The sequence below is a fragment of the Mastacembelus armatus genome, chromosome 17 (genome assembly GCF_900324485.2).
Source record: "Mastacembelus armatus chromosome 17, fMasArm1.2, whole genome shotgun sequence".
Classification (NCBI taxonomy): domain Eukaryota; kingdom Metazoa; phylum Chordata; class Actinopteri; order Synbranchiformes; family Mastacembelidae; genus Mastacembelus; species Mastacembelus armatus.
Window position 1 is genome coordinate 9,557,054 of NC_046649.1, and position 15,137 is coordinate 9,572,190.

Sequence of the window (15,137 nt, forward strand, 5' to 3'; positions counted from 1 at the left end):
GATGGAAAAGAAAACAACGGGCCCCTGAGGACAATCCTGTAAAAGCTCCCCCCAAACCCAACTGGACCAGGACACTGACTCAAACTGACTCTTTTTAGTTGTTTTGTGTCTCTTCCAGGTCATTTTGTGTTGCTTTCTAATTGTCTTCCATTTCTCTGAGTTCATTTTTTGTCCTTTAAAGGCTGTTTCCTGCCTCATTTTAACAGTTGTGCATCTCCTTGCAGTAATTATACTTGTCCTTGTAGTTAATATGTCTGCCACTGCAGTTCTTCTTGAGGTTGTCATTTTGATGTGCTTTGCATCTCTTTGAGTCACGTTTCGCTCAGTAATCCAAAGCTATACATAGACCCTATTGGTTCTTGGCATCCCTGTCAGTAGCTTTATATAGATGATAACATTATATGAGATAACTCCTGACAAAATATTGCCCTTGGAGTCATGCCATTTAAAATGAAGAACAAAGGAGGAGAAGCAGGCAGAAGTAAAAAAACAGAGTGCCCATTTTAATGTGAGTTAGAATCCACAGCTACACATTAACGACTAACAAACTGAGACATGATATGGGGAATAAATTAGGTGAAGGCAATCCTACAAATATTAAATCAACACTTGACAAAAACAAAGGGAAACTAGCATCTAAAGTACAAAATATGTTACTACATTTTTAAGCTATCAAATCTGTAGCAATATTAACTTGGCTTGATATGTCTGTAACAGGCTTTTGCACATTACAATAGAACCAAAAGGAGAATGAGGCACAGTTATCAAGGACAAGGCAATACAAGTCCAATATTATGGAAGCATATCCACCTTGTTTGGCCTTCCTGTTGTCATATACATTATATGGTTGTGTATAATTTCCTGTAACAGCATCTTACTAAAATGATCAGCTGTGGCTCATTTTTTTGAAGAGTACGCTCTTTGCTGAACTACAATCTACTTTGGACCTAATGATGACAAACCTGTGCATCTACATAATGAGGGGATGAAAAGTGTTTATGTAGTGAAATGGGAACAAAACCAAAGGCTCATCTGTAGTGAATTCATCGATGCACACACAGTAAACGCACAGCTACAATACTGTAATTTAAGCACCTGTTCGAGGAAGTAAAGGCAGTGATGAGGACAGTAAGGCCCTCTGACACAATTTGTTGATCAAATCTGTGAATCAGTTAATTCATTCTTAAAGTTGGTTTTTGGAAAAGAAACCAAAAAAAATTCAGAGATTGCAGCTTCTGAATTGTAAATATTTGCTTTGTTTTAGTCTCCTGACAGCAAACTGAATATAACTGGGCTTAAGACAGACTGATTAGACATAACCTGAAGATGCCACCCTGGCCTCTGGAAAACAGTGATTGGCATTTTGAGCCATTTTATAGACAAAATGATTAATCCACTGCTCAATTAGTCAGTAATGAAAATAATAATGGGTAACTGCACCTCTATTACACACACAAGTACATATAGACATACACATCCTTACAAAAATAATTTATTTTGCAACAACAATGTATTTTGGCACAAAGTTTAGACTAGTACGTATAAATGACATAGTATTAGACACTGCCTGACAAAAAGGTTTTAGTCTCATTTAAAGAGATAAACTGAAGCGACTGTCAAAAACAGTATTTTAACAGGATTATACCTTGCTGGATGTGCCTGATCTCCATCTAAAACAGAGAAAAATATTTTTAAAATATGCGTTACTGTTGTTTTGAGCTGATTAGGCATCACAGTCATAGCAGCAAAGGTTGCGCAAGTCAAGAGTAATAAACTGAGCAGAGTAGCTGCTTAGAGTGTATTGTACAGTGCTACAGGCAGAGCAGGTTGCTTTTATCTATTTATGTGTTGCAGTTGTCTTATGTTTCTTCACAAGATAAAAAATATGAAACTTAATCTTCAATCTCAGCTCAGCGTCCATGGAAGAACTGTAAGCCTGGAAGTATCCACATCAGTCTGAAATGTTTTAGTGAATATTATTAGAAACCCCTAGAAATGAGGCCACTACTGAGAAGACCAAAAGAACAGGTCAGATCACTTTGGTCCACTTTTACTCTACAGACATGCAGACACGCGCACACACACACACACCCCTCTCTTTCTGCGTGTTATATTACAATCTCAACTTCCTCTTTACTCTGTCGCAGTGATTCTCCATTGCTCAGCAGTAAGAGGGCGAGGAAAGAGAGCTCAGGCAGGAGCAAAAACTTTCCATTGAGTCAAATGCCCTTAACCTACCAAAATGACAAATCACTCAAGCACCTCCTCTGAGGTTGGTTAAGCTGTTAATATTCTGAAATGCATGGACTGCCATTACTCTGGAGTATTTTTGCACAACTATTTTCTCACTGACTAATTATAAGATGTGGGCTTCAACAAAGACACAGACACTCTTTGTTGCTATGAGGCCACAAACTAACTTAACATAGGTGGCATTATTATCACGAAAGGAAACCCATGACTACACACCTTAAGTTTGCTATAAAAAGGAAAATAACTTATTTTAGCTGTAGGTTTTCCAGCATGGTAACAGTCCTCCTGTCACTTACTCAGATCAACTGAGTGTATTGAGAATGTTTGCATTTTACAAATAGAGCCACACACACACGCATGCTCACACACACACGGTCACACACACAAATATGAGGCTACATATATTATCACTTAATTGTAACTGAGAAGTGCAACATACCAAAAGTTGTGAAACCCTGCAACACAGCCAGTGAGAATGAAAGAACTATAAATAAATTAGTTAAATTCTTAATATTGTTAAATAAAATTACTGATTCTGTCAAAATGCTTTGAAACAAATGTTTTGTCTCTACTGATAGACTGGATATTAACTTTGAGGTCAATAGTTTTGTACCTGTGACTCTTTTTGCTCCTTAGTCTTTTTTGAGACCAACAGGGACCAGTGACCATCTTGATGACAACAGAACCAGTAGGAGTTAACTATATTGTGAAGTTGGCACAGTCTATAGTCTGGATGGTTTCCATTGCTTGGCTGTGACTGCTACTACATGTTCCTGGGGATATTGTAGGACATGGACAGCGGTGGGGCACTGGGGCTGAGGGCTGTGGTAGGGGAGCTGATTTCAGCTGGATACGGCTGGAGGCCCATCTGCTTGTTGTCGTGCAGCTTGCGGACGACGATGCAGCAAAAGTCTTCACTGTGTTTGTGGCAGTTATCCAGAAGCTGGCGGACCTTGGCCGTGCGTGTAGACTGGTTCACCACAAGTTCGTAATCCTCTCGCATCAGCATGGAGCGGGCCAGCAGGGCGTCCAAGCTCTGGTTTAAACAGGCCTCTGTCATCTGAGAGACTATCTCCTCGCGCCGTGTTGCGATCCACTGGGCAATCGGACCTTGTGAGGGTGGAGAGTGTCGCAGTGGGGGAGAGTAATCTGCTGTGAGGGAGGAAAAGGGGGAGGGATTTAAATATTGGTGACAACATTTAGTAAAACAGTTGATTTAACCTTTTAAAATAGTAGTATTATCTCACCTTTAAAGCAAATTTGCCTTAAACGTGAAATAGAAAATTAACAATACAAAGAGAAGCATTAAGTACAGTAAATAGAAAATGAAAGTGTATGACCCATATATTCTAGAAATTAAGCCATTTACAAGTACTGCCAACAAAAGTAGGACTTAAACTATTGGACATCCTTGCTATCATGGAGACCTGGAAAAACAAGAGGCAAGAAATTGTTCTTTAACTGCATGTACCTTGTTGCTGAGGCTGTGGCTTGAGGGTAAGATTATCTAGACGAGTCTCATACTCGGCAACGGGCACACCAGGTTTAAGGGGAATATTCAGGTCATTCAGGGGTCTGGCGCTCTGGTAGCCATTCAGATTGTTGACTGCGCAGTCCTTCAGAGACTCAGGAGGCTCCAGAGTATGAGCAAGAAATGATGATGGCAGGTCACCTGAGTCAAAGAGTAGAAGGAGAGGTGAGATGTAACCAGTTGTCAAATGAAGCTTATACAGTACACACATTATTACATTAAAGTGTATATCTGATGTCATCTGTGGTCTTATCATCTTAATAATACAAGGCCACTCCCTTAACCAATAAGACATGAAATGCCACTTGTGTTTTTATTATTACCTCTGGAGGGTGCAGCATTGCTGCTGGTGAGGGCTCCTGGTAAAGATATGTCTGACCCTGAGCCCGAGCCCGAGCTCTCCTGTGACAGAACAGCGATGCTTAATTCTCACATCCACAGACACAACAAAACAGGCAACTCTAAAATGAAGAATGCCTCCCCCCATTTAAATCTGGGCTTTTATTTTGAAATTCTCATAGACATTTGACAGATTTCTGTTTAACAGCTGATCACATGAACTCCCTCAGAGCTGACCAGTGTATCCTGAACGCAGGTAAGGTTAAGTGACTACTGACCGGCCAGGGGCTGTGCCTGTCCTTAAACATGTTCAGGGACTCCTCGTCACTCCTCTTCTCACCCACTGGCTGAGCGGAACAACAGCCTGACCTCTGCCTCAGCTGTAGAGGAAGTTAGTGGCAGTGACAAACGAGAGGAAAGCGTCGTGAGGTACAGTACAATCAAACATTGTTAAATTAAATAAGCCAAAATCACAGCTAATATTTAGTGGCTCCAGGAAATATTTAGACTGCCTCACTTTTTACTCACTTTATTGTGTTGTAGATTTCATTTTAAAAAGATAAAACTGCAAACTGAACATGTTATTTGGAAAAAATGTCATAAATACTTGAAATACTAGACCTTTAACAGTATCAAGATATCTTTTTCTTTTAACAGAAAAAAAACCAAAAATCAGTCTTTCATTCTACATGTGAATATCCACTGTGTCCTAGAGAATAAGATTAAAATTAAACTAACAGACTTTGCATTTCTGGATAAACGATTCCTCTTCCACACTGGCAGCTTTTCCTGTTTCCCTCAACCTAACCGACACTAGGCCTTGGCCAGGCTTGGACTTTCATTTGAACCTTTGTAACATTTTAGCTAATTTACTCACTCACATGCACATGCACACACACACACACAGCAAAACTAAAAAGAGGAAGGACATGTTAAATGGAAATTATGAAGTACAATTTTGTCCAGTCATCCCCTTTTAGTCATATTGTTAGTCAAATTGTCCCAAATTACACACAGTACCACTCGTGTGAAGAAATCAGATATTGAGTGTGTTAACTGTGTCATCCTGAACAGGGGGATTTCCTTATTCAGATCTACAGTCTGACTAGGATTACCCACCCTCACTGAGACATTACACCTACATGGTTAGGTATAAATTAGAACATAATTAATGTAATGGACTAAAAATTCCTAATAATCAGCAATTTTTATCATTTAACAAGTGGACAAAACACCCAGCCTGCATAACTCACTCTCCCTGTTTATGGCCATTTCTTGACTGTCACTTTTCTAATGAAGGCATGAAATGATACCACACACACACACGCACACGCACACACGCGCGCACACACAAAAAAAACTCCCAACAGACCTTTGACTTCTTGATCTCCAGCACAGCCTCCAGGAAGTCAATTTCATCAAACTTCCTCACCATGGGCTCCAGTTCAATCAAACACTCTGGCAGCAAAAACATCACACCATTACTCACATCATACTACAAAATCTATTCAACCATGCAGGGCAGAAATATCTTTCTTTTGTCTGACTTGTTTTCTAGTTATGTTCTTGTGACAGTTTTAACCACAGCTCCCTTGAGGTGGGGATGGAGTCAGAAACTCGCCAACATTTACTGGTGATTTTAGGGCTTTTCAGCTTCATGTGGTCATTTCTTTCACTTTATTTATTTCACTACTTCTCAGCACATGTTGAAGTAACCTATACACTCCTGAACCTACTGAACTGAAAATGAAGGCACATAAATCAAGTTCTTGATTTTTTGCCGGTAAGGCCAGTTTGGTGTGTTGTTGTTAGTGTGGGTGTGAGAGCACATGTTGGTAGAGGGAGGTAATGTCTATGTTTTGTGAAAATGATGAACAGCTTTTCTCTGTGTCTGAGTGGAAAACAACTCTTAGGTTTATAAACTTACTTTGTGATACTACTATCAAACTATCAAACAAACTGCATCTGATCATTTCAGTGCTGGCCATATAAAAGGTGTAACAGTTACATGATATAATTAGTATTCGTTTTCAGTGACATACTATTTGTATTGTACTTGTATTGTCTGGGCAAACCAGTATTTAAGTAATTATCAGTTATAATCATGGTTAAACCTTTGAAGGTGCACAAAGTGCAGGTCTAATAACATAATGAAATGAGCCAATAAGAAAGAGGCAACACACTTAATATAAACACATGCACTGTGACCCAGCGCTTTTTTGATGTGTGTTTATAAAATCTAAAAATATATGTGGGTGTTTCAGAGAAAACCAGTAGAGAAAATTTCAATAATGTGACAGCAGGTTGAGTCACTGCTCCATCAGGGTAAAATTTAGCACTCTCAAGACGATTTTCTGGTTCTGCAGCACAAGAAGTCAAGCCAACTATGAAAAGGATCACACTGGTACAGCAGAGTGCACAATCTTTTGAATAGATGGAATTTATGGGCTGCTGCTAGAGAAGGATCCCTGTAGTTTGTGCGCACTTACTGAGGAAGGAGGGTCGCTCGTCAGGGTTAGCTGTCCAGCCACACGTCATTAAACTGATGAGGGTTTCTCTGCTGGGGATGTTGGCAGGCAGGCTGCCCAGGCTTGTGTCAGGACGCATCCCGCGCAGCACACTGAACATGATCTGCATGGGGTTTGTCACATCTGAGCATAGAGACACACACATTAGTGTAATCTGTTTGCAGCATGACAACTTGCTCAAAGAGTGAGTAAGGAGAATGACATCAAATCAAACATGGATATAAAGAAAAACAGGAGGATGATTTAATTAAAAAAAAAAAATTACCTTCAAATGGGATCTGCCTGGACAGCACCTCCCACATAATGATGGCATAGCTATAATGTGAAACACATTTAAAGAAATCATTCAACGCTACATAGATCATTTAATTTAATACAACTAAGCCCTTCAAGTGGTCAAATGGCAAAAAAGTATTAATGCTATTTGAAAGGAGCAGAAAGAAGAGAGCTCTCCAGATCGGTAAAACAAAGTAAAGGCTAATGTTTTATCACTGATACAAACACTCCACATTTTAAATATAGGAATCTGGTTGAAAATCAGTAAAGTGTCCATTTAAGGGAAATTTGAATTACATCATTCTTCCACTGTTATTCCCCTTCACAGTAGAGACACCAGAAGAAGTTTGAGAAAGAGTAATGACTGGCTGACCTTTTGCAACAATTCAAAAGCTACTGGCCAAAAACTTAAAGAGATATTCCTGCTTAGTCACAAAGGAATGTGGGACTGTTTACACATTTCTAAGCTTCTTTTGTAATATCCACCACTCCCGTTGTCAAATTCCTGAAATCAGTTGATAATTATGTGACTGTCCACCACAATCAATAGATTTAGACTTTGGCTAAAGTCCCTGCACAGTACTCTGTTTTGGTATGTTAAAAATCCAACCTCATGATGACACACTGTCTCACTTGCCAGGCAGGAAAACCAAATTTTATCGTATTCCTGATAAGACTTGACAAACACTTCCTTTACAGTTTTAAATACTAATAAAGTCAACAAAAGTTCACATGTTCACCAATTCAGGTCAATAGTTTGACCTCTGACTATTTGAAGGACATCAAGGACATAAAACATATTTAAAGTTAAATTATACTAATGGACATTAAAGTTATCGAGGAGAATGAACTTTCTGATTTCCATTCAACTGCCCAACTATTTTACAATTATTGACTCCTGGGATTTGTTGACTTACCTGTACATATCGTGTTTGACATCAGCACGGCGGCTCTTGGATGGTTCATACTCCTCAGGTGGCATGTAGATCACTGTGCCGCCCATCTCTGTGGGTTTCGACCCTGAGCCTTTACTGACGGACAGCTGCCGCCACTTTGAAAGGCCAAAGTCTGCAATCTGGACAACACAACGGCAGAATGCCAGCATTATTTAAGAACTCTAGATATTTTAATATTGTTTTCCACTGATAAACTTTTTCATCAATTAAAGATAAATGTTTAAAGCTACAGGAACATAGTTATACTGTTATCTTGGCAGCTTCCATGACTTTTCTTAATTAGCATTTTTCTAAGGTAAATTGTGGATACCAGTTATTCAAACAGATAATTCATGTTAAGGTTAATTATTCTCACCCTTGAATCATTTCTAATTATTTTTTGATTATTCTAATAATCAGTTGTTATAATTTCCAATATGTGAAGCTGCAGATATTCAGTTACTCATCATTTATAACAAAGAAAAGCAACAAAACGCTCATGTTTAGGAGCTTTAAGACTGATTTTTTTTATTTTGCTTGAAAAATTACCGAAATTAATATCAAAAATATTTCTAAAAAAGTTAAAGAATAGTTCTACAACAAACCTACTGTGAACTGTGAACTAATCTGTAACATGGAGTTTGTTTTTCTCTCTTATACACACACCTTAACATGAAATTCACCATCCAACAGTATGTTCTGCGTCTTCAGGTCATGGTGTAAGAGCGGTGGGTTCATGTTGTGAAGGAAGTTAACCCCAAGTGCAATTTCATACAGAATCCTCAGTCGCAAAGGCCAAGCAAGAACTGGGTACATGTCCTTCTGTAAGTAGAGACAATGGAAAAAGTGTAAAAATCTAAATAAAACATATTTTTAAAAAAAAACATATTTCATGGCATGGAGACTACAGAACAAGGGATTGCAAGAGCACAAAGTGAAAGGGGAGAAAATTTACTATGCTAAGACAAATGGGAAATTCCCCAACTATATTTGTCTTCTATCATCACTGTTCAGCTTCTTTCCCCAGGCAAGTTTCATCAGTCTATGAGCACTTCCAAGTTTCAGTTTTACTTGCTTTATGATTGCTAAGCCACACTAATGCATAGAAGAGCCTGGGAAAGAGCTAGAGAGGTTGCCAAAAAGAACAAGGACTATTTGACTGCACCCACTTTGACTAGGAAAGTTCAAAAAGAAGATCTGTGAAACATGGCTCAATATGTGACTGACATTCGACTGAATATAAAACAGAACATGCTTTTTTTATGTGGTTCAATGCTGCAAGTCAAATATCCTTCTTTTGCCATATTCTGTGTGAAATGGAAAAACAAATTAATGCCTCATCTCCAATCGCCCACCCCCCCCTAAAAAAAAAAATAAAAAAAAAAAATCTTGTGTCATGGTGCTAGGACTAGGCTGGTTTCTTAGTGCAATGATGATGCTTGTTATACAGCTACCTCGTGGAGCAGCAGGTCCAGAGAGCCATTGCTCATAAACTCTGTGACTATGCAGAAGAACTCAGGCTCGTTGCAGATGCCAAAGATCTGGATGATGTAGTTGAATCTGGCTTTGTGGAGCACCTCTGCCTCCTTCAGCAGGCAGTTCCTCTCTCTACATCAGTGATACACAGTCAGTCTTAACGCTCAGACAAAGTGGTAAAAACATCAAAACAGTGATGTCGTGTTGCCAGTGCAAACAGAGGTAAAACAAGCATGCCGAGAGAGTCAACCTCGAAAGGACATCATTATCAAGATATTCATCTGGACACGTTAACATATTGCTTTAAAATGCTAAACTCAAACTGCACCCTGTGTCCTACTCTTACTTTTCACATGAAAACACATTTTTAAGCAAAACACTTTTGATACTGGTTGATCTGACTCATAAATTTGGCCTACAACCCAAATACTCCCCCCTTAACTATTACACAGGGAAATGATCGTCCTCAAAATGTTTCTAACAGTTTATCCTGCTCAGCTATCATGCTGTAGACCTGAGCAAATGTTTCAAAGCCTAATTATGTCATGTAGTAAGTTAGTCATGTGAAATTAAAGTTAAAATTACAAGTTTTCAGTCCGTGTCACAATGAGCAGAGCAGCAGGGCGGCAGGGAGGACCCAGCCCAGTTCCTAGGGACAGTATGACAACATCTGGCTCAACTGTACCTGAAGGTCTGACATTAAAATCAAGTGCTAATGCTATGAATTCTCCCACAAACAAACTTTGCTATATATTTTTAGTGGCGTAGGCTTCTAGTCCAAAGTGCATTTCAGCCCTTCAGCTTAGACCACTTAAATGCCCGTCCTATGAGAGTACAACGCCTAAATTGTTGCATGGGGTCGTCGGGTACCTTTCTCCAACAGGAGAGTCGAGTTTCAGGCACTTGATGGCCACAGTGGTCCTCCACTCGGAGTGCTGCGCCTTGAACACGGTGCCGAAGCCCCCTCTGCTCAGGTAGTACAGGTCGGTAAGCTTCTGGTAGGGGATGACCGGCAAGGTGCTGGTCAGGCTGCCGATGTTCACGCAGCCCACTGCCGCGGACTGCTCCATGGCGGCTTGTGAGCCTTTTACGGGAAGCCGCTGAACTAGCTAGGCCACTGAGAGCAGAAGTGCCTCTTTAGATAAACGCAATGAGGAAGAGCTCTGCCAGCTACATGCATGCCATGGTGCCGGGCTAAGCTAACGTTAACATGGGGGAGTAGAGGACAAACACGGTGCACGCAGCGACCACGGCTCGGTGTCTATATGTCCTCTGTTCCGTTTAGCCTCGATATGGTGCCGGTGTCTCGGCCTGAATCCGACAACAACAGAGCCCCGCGGTCATTTAAGGCAGGTGGTTTGTTGTTGCTAATGACGACACTCTTCCGGGTTTGACGAGAGGCGTTCACCACCATGGGTTTTTACATTTTCAATCAATTTACTTTTTTATTTTGGGACCGATTTACCAAACTGCCTCCAAGGCACATACACGAAGACTAATTATAGTCTTTGGTTGAATCACAGGGAATCTATAGATTGTTTAAAATAATGTTGTTTTGTTTTTTTTTTTAGTTTCAGTTTCGCTCGTACAAATCAAATCCCCGCGGAGCCTGAATGCCACTGTTTATATCGGGGTTTTAACAGGGCGGAATTCCCCAAACATGGGGCTTTCCGTCCAGCATGTGGACATGAGCTCTGAACAATAGCGGTATCAAAATATCAAGAATGCGAGGGCAATTAAGTCTCTATTAGCTACTTTCAGTAATGTTAATAAATTGTTTAATTAAATCCTGTATTATCTACGTTCTGATAAAATCTCTAACTGTCTAAGGCCTAAAACATATTATTTTGTTTAGCATAGATTTGTATGTGTTTGTTGGTGCAATGGGAGCTTACATAGGCACAAAACATAGAACCAAATAGATTTCCAATAATAACATAAAACTGTACCACAAATAATCTTCTCAAAGTCACAGAGTCAAAGGTCCATACATTAGGCTAATTATAGTAGGCTACGTGGAGAAAAGACATTTGAGACTGTGCAAAATGGGAAGTGCATGTGCTCATTGATAATCCAGTACAACTGTCACCACTGTAAAAGCTCCATTGTGTCTGCTCTGGCTTGACACTGGGAGTGTTAACCCAACATGGCAGTCTGGCGGCCTCAGCTGGTTTGTCCATGCAGACTTTCCCTTTTAACTCAGACGGCGTTGGCCCACATTACTGTGTGTCAGCCTGAATTAGTTGCCATGCTTGGTCCAGGTATAGCCCATAGTTTTTGACAAAACTGGATGTGAGCCATTATGTGGTGCACCTCAGCCAGAAGCAGCCCAAATGTGATTGCTATCTGGGAATTGTCATGTTATAACAGTTTGTCAATACAGTCAGTTGATCTGCAGATGGATGGAACACTGAGGCAAGTCTGTACAAAAATATACTAGACCCAGCTCACTTATACTACAGGTTTTTCCAGCTCTGCAGTGCACATAGGGAAATGTTTTCGACACAGCTTACAGAGGTAATTCCTACTGTACCATATGAACTGTACAGATGCATTCTCACAACTCAGTTTGTGCGTTTGTGCCATATGTTCATAAGATGGTGATGGGTAGTTGAAGAGATGGCTCAGTGTACAGTCTCCCTAGGCTTTTGATAGGCTGCTTGGACAGTACTGGGATTTCTGTTCACCTGATTCCTTTCTTTAGGGAGAGACTTCTGGTTCTGGAGGCGATGACCTTCATCTATGATGTTATCACCAATTTTTATTCGTAGTTGATCAGCCAAGTCCATATGACAATCTGGAGAAACATAAGGTTAAATGTCAAGACTATTGTCTGGATGAGATTTTCAGTATTTGTGTTTCGTGATATTCTAGAAGAACTAACCATAGTTTTCAATGAGCAGAAAGATGTTTTGACCATGGAAAACAAAGTTAAAAATAAAGTTTACTTTAGCTATTTCCCAGACAATTGAGTTTAACATTGACTTGTTTTCTTTACATATATCTGTCAAGTGTATCATCAATAAATACCTTATAAAGTACAGTTATTGCAATCATCTGTATTTGTGTATTATTTTACCTTAAAGACTGTTTTCTTCCTTCAAGTATTTTAAAGCTAAAGACAAATCTTACCAGAGGATGGCACTGTAATATCAGTTTCCAAACGAAAAGTAAAAGAAAGGAGCCCTCGAGACTGTATGTTCTGTTCTGTTCTCGAAGCCCTGAACCCAGAGTACATTTGTCTTCACAATAGGCTGAGGGTTTATTTTTATTTATTTATTTTTCGCAACTGAAAAGTGGAGAGGAAATGTTTTTCTGTGAATCAGTGAGTAACAGCTCCAGATCAATGAAAGGCTGGTACGAACATGGTGTCAAAGCGTCAGACCCATTCAAGTAAAACCTAATTCATACTAGTCTCATTAGAAGAGCCATTTTATCTCACTTCATTCATTCATTCATTTTGTTTGAATCACCGAACAAGTATCAGTTGAATGTGACCGACCAACATCTAGAACCAGACTATATTCATAATGATACTGTGTAACACAATGAATCCAGACAATATGATTTTGTCAGAAAAAAGACTAAGGGCGTTAGTTAAGAGCTAGTTAAAAGTATTGTTGGCGCCACTTGTGGTTTAAAACAGTGCAATATTGTTTTGAGCCTTACCAAACCTATAAAAAAATTGATCCGTACATTGACCTTTAATAACATAAGAGGAGAAACACAAGTATAAAAAAAAAAGTTGACTGTGTCCATTAAAGTTTCATTAGATTTGTCCAAATTAAATTAAGTTTATTTGTGACTCAAAGGAAAAGCAACAATAATTGATTATAATGCTGGAACTAAGTACTTTGAAGAATTTGTGTTAATCTACGATTTCATGAACATCACAAGACTGTCATCTGCTGATGATCTGTACAGTATCTGACTGAAAAAAACATCCACTATAAGTCCTTAATATTAGCCGCGAACAGACCCAATCTGCACTTCCAGCTATATAATTTACAAACAAACCACATTTATACAGTTAAAAAATGTGATGTGTCTGTAAATATAATCCAAGACAGCTTTACCATGTGTTTACAAGCATTAATGATGTAAACAACATGATATAGATTCTGGATGTGAGTTAAACTCAAGTCATAAATCTTGATTTAGCAAAAAAAAAAAAAAAAAAAAAGATTTGTAATTAATTTTAGTACCACTAATTAGTGACTTTGTTCTAAGTTGATGCTGTTATCTTGGACTGGCATGATATGCTCATCAAGGCTAAGCAATGAAAACTGTATGTTGTAAATTCCCTGTTACTCGGGGCGGACCTGTACTATTATTAGTACTTCTTGGGGCAGCCAAAGAAGAGCTGGTGGGCCTTTAGGAAATTGACACGTTAAGGGGATGTTGGCAGCTGTGTTTTGTGAGAGGACTGCTGTTCAATGTTCTTCTGTCCTACATCATTCTGTGGACTCTCTGACCGGAGCTAAGCTGTGGATGAACTATCCCAGCAAAGAAATATTATTCCTGTGTCCTCAACATTTTGATCCTTTGAGCCGGAGTCTTCACTCATAGTGGTACCATGGAAGCATTGAGAGCAGTAGTAGCAGAAAGTCAGGCTACCCCAGTCCCTCATGCCGTAAACTACTTCACAAATCGAGGTCAGAGAAGAAGCCAGCACATGGCAGGTGAAGTCACTCAGCCCGGAGAGTCTGCTGCTACAGGTGACCAGCTATATACAGCTCTCAGGCCCCTTCATGTTTCTCAGCTCCACGCTGAAATCTCTGAACACTATAAGTATCGGGTACTTATGGAGCACCTAGTCCCCTATGAAGTCAGACTAATAGCACAATCCTGCACTATGATAAGTCCTACACTGATGCTATGCATCCTCTGTAAAGGCAGTACAGACAGCCACACTAACTAGCAAAGAGTGAGATAGCAGCGATCACCAATTCCCCCCGATTTTAAAGCAGGAGATCACAAGGCATTTCAGAGCTTCGCCCTTCACGTTGACCTGCTGGTAGGCATGCTGGCCTCGCTGGAGGAGCCTCAAGGGATGGGAGTTATGTTGACTGGCCATGTCTAAGCAGCTGAAAACAGTCTTGTGGAGCACATACGGGTTCAGGGTCGCCTCCACACAGCCTGAACCTGTACAGGGATCTGTCTGAGAGGCTTAGGGTGAAGGCAGAAGCACAGAGAGTGTCGCTGAAAATGGCCCAACACTATTGCGTTGAAGGGGGACAGCCCTGGGAAGGGCAAGCCTCCACCCCGAAGCCTTTTAGCCAGCTCCTCTCAGTTTACCTTGGCTCCAATAAATCCAAGTCTGACCGTAGTCATTCCTTAAAGATGCTCTAGTCAGGAGCGCACAAGCTGAAGTCCAAGATGATCAACCTGTCTCTCAGGTGCAATGGTCCAGTTTCCAGTAGGCCCATGTTGCCGACCTTGAGGAGGTCCCTGGTCAAGGGTGCCTTCACAGCAAGCCGACTAGCCCTGTCAGAGCAGTCTTATCCTGTGAGGGTGGAGGTTGGTAACATGCTGCGACTTGCTGCCCCCTTACTCCATGTCAAGAATGCACCACAGTTAAATGATAATAATCAATGCCACGTTTAGAGCTCTGTGCAGCCCTGACTGGAGCTCAGTTGTGCTCCCTTATTCATCAAGAGCTCACCCTAAGTATCACACAGACCTTCCTCTCGACTGACTTCACCACAGTCCTGACCTGGTTGACATCTGAATCATGCAGCTTTAAGGTCTTCGTAGGAACCAGGGTCTCAAAGATCCAGGACCTGACAGCCTATGTGG

General features: G+C 40.3%; 1 protein-coding gene across 3 annotated transcripts; it reads right to left on the minus strand.

Moving 5' to 3' along the window:
- Positions 1-301: 301 nt before the first annotated feature.
- Positions 302-10,692, minus strand: ripk2 (receptor-interacting serine-threonine kinase 2). 3 transcript variants are annotated; one of them, XR_004463268.1, is made up of 12 exons: positions 10,209-10,689; positions 9,317-9,470; positions 8,529-8,684; positions 7,845-8,002; positions 6,917-6,966; positions 6,613-6,774; positions 5,496-5,581; positions 4,402-4,503; positions 4,108-4,186; positions 3,725-3,925; positions 2,867-3,405; positions 302-1,670 (listed from the first exon to the last, which is right to left on the minus strand). XR_004463268.1 is itself a non-coding variant. In XM_026312845.2 (11 exons), exons 1-11 carry the CDS (start codon positions 10,406-10,408, stop codon positions 3,017-3,019), a joined length of 1,734 nt encoding a protein of 577 aa, XP_026168630.1. In that variant the 5' UTR covers positions 10,409-10,692; the 3' UTR covers positions 302-3,016. The 3 variants fall into 3 exon arrangements, 2 of the variants coding, with proteins under 2 accessions (XP_026168630.1, XP_026168629.1); XM_026312845.2 differs by having other exon boundaries at positions 302-3,402; positions 10,209-10,692; XM_026312844.2 differs by having other exon boundaries at positions 302-3,405.
- Between the last annotated feature and the right edge of the window lie 4,445 nt (positions 10,693-15,137).

Bases quoted from the DNA above. Each gene is read 5' to 3' on its own strand.
- ripk2 (XM_026312844.2), bottom strand. From the start codon at position 10,408: ATGGAGCAGTCCGCGGCAGTGGGCTGCGTGAACATCGGCAGCCTGACC. The intron at 6,775-6,916 runs GTAATTTTTTTT...CTCTATGCTCAG, and splicing joins CAGGCAGATCCCATTTGAAG to ATGTGACAAACCCCATGCAG. The intron at 5,582-6,612 runs GTAAGTGCGCAC...TTTTGCTGCCAG, and splicing joins CGAGCGACCCTCCTTCCTCA to AGTGTTTGATTGAACTGGAG.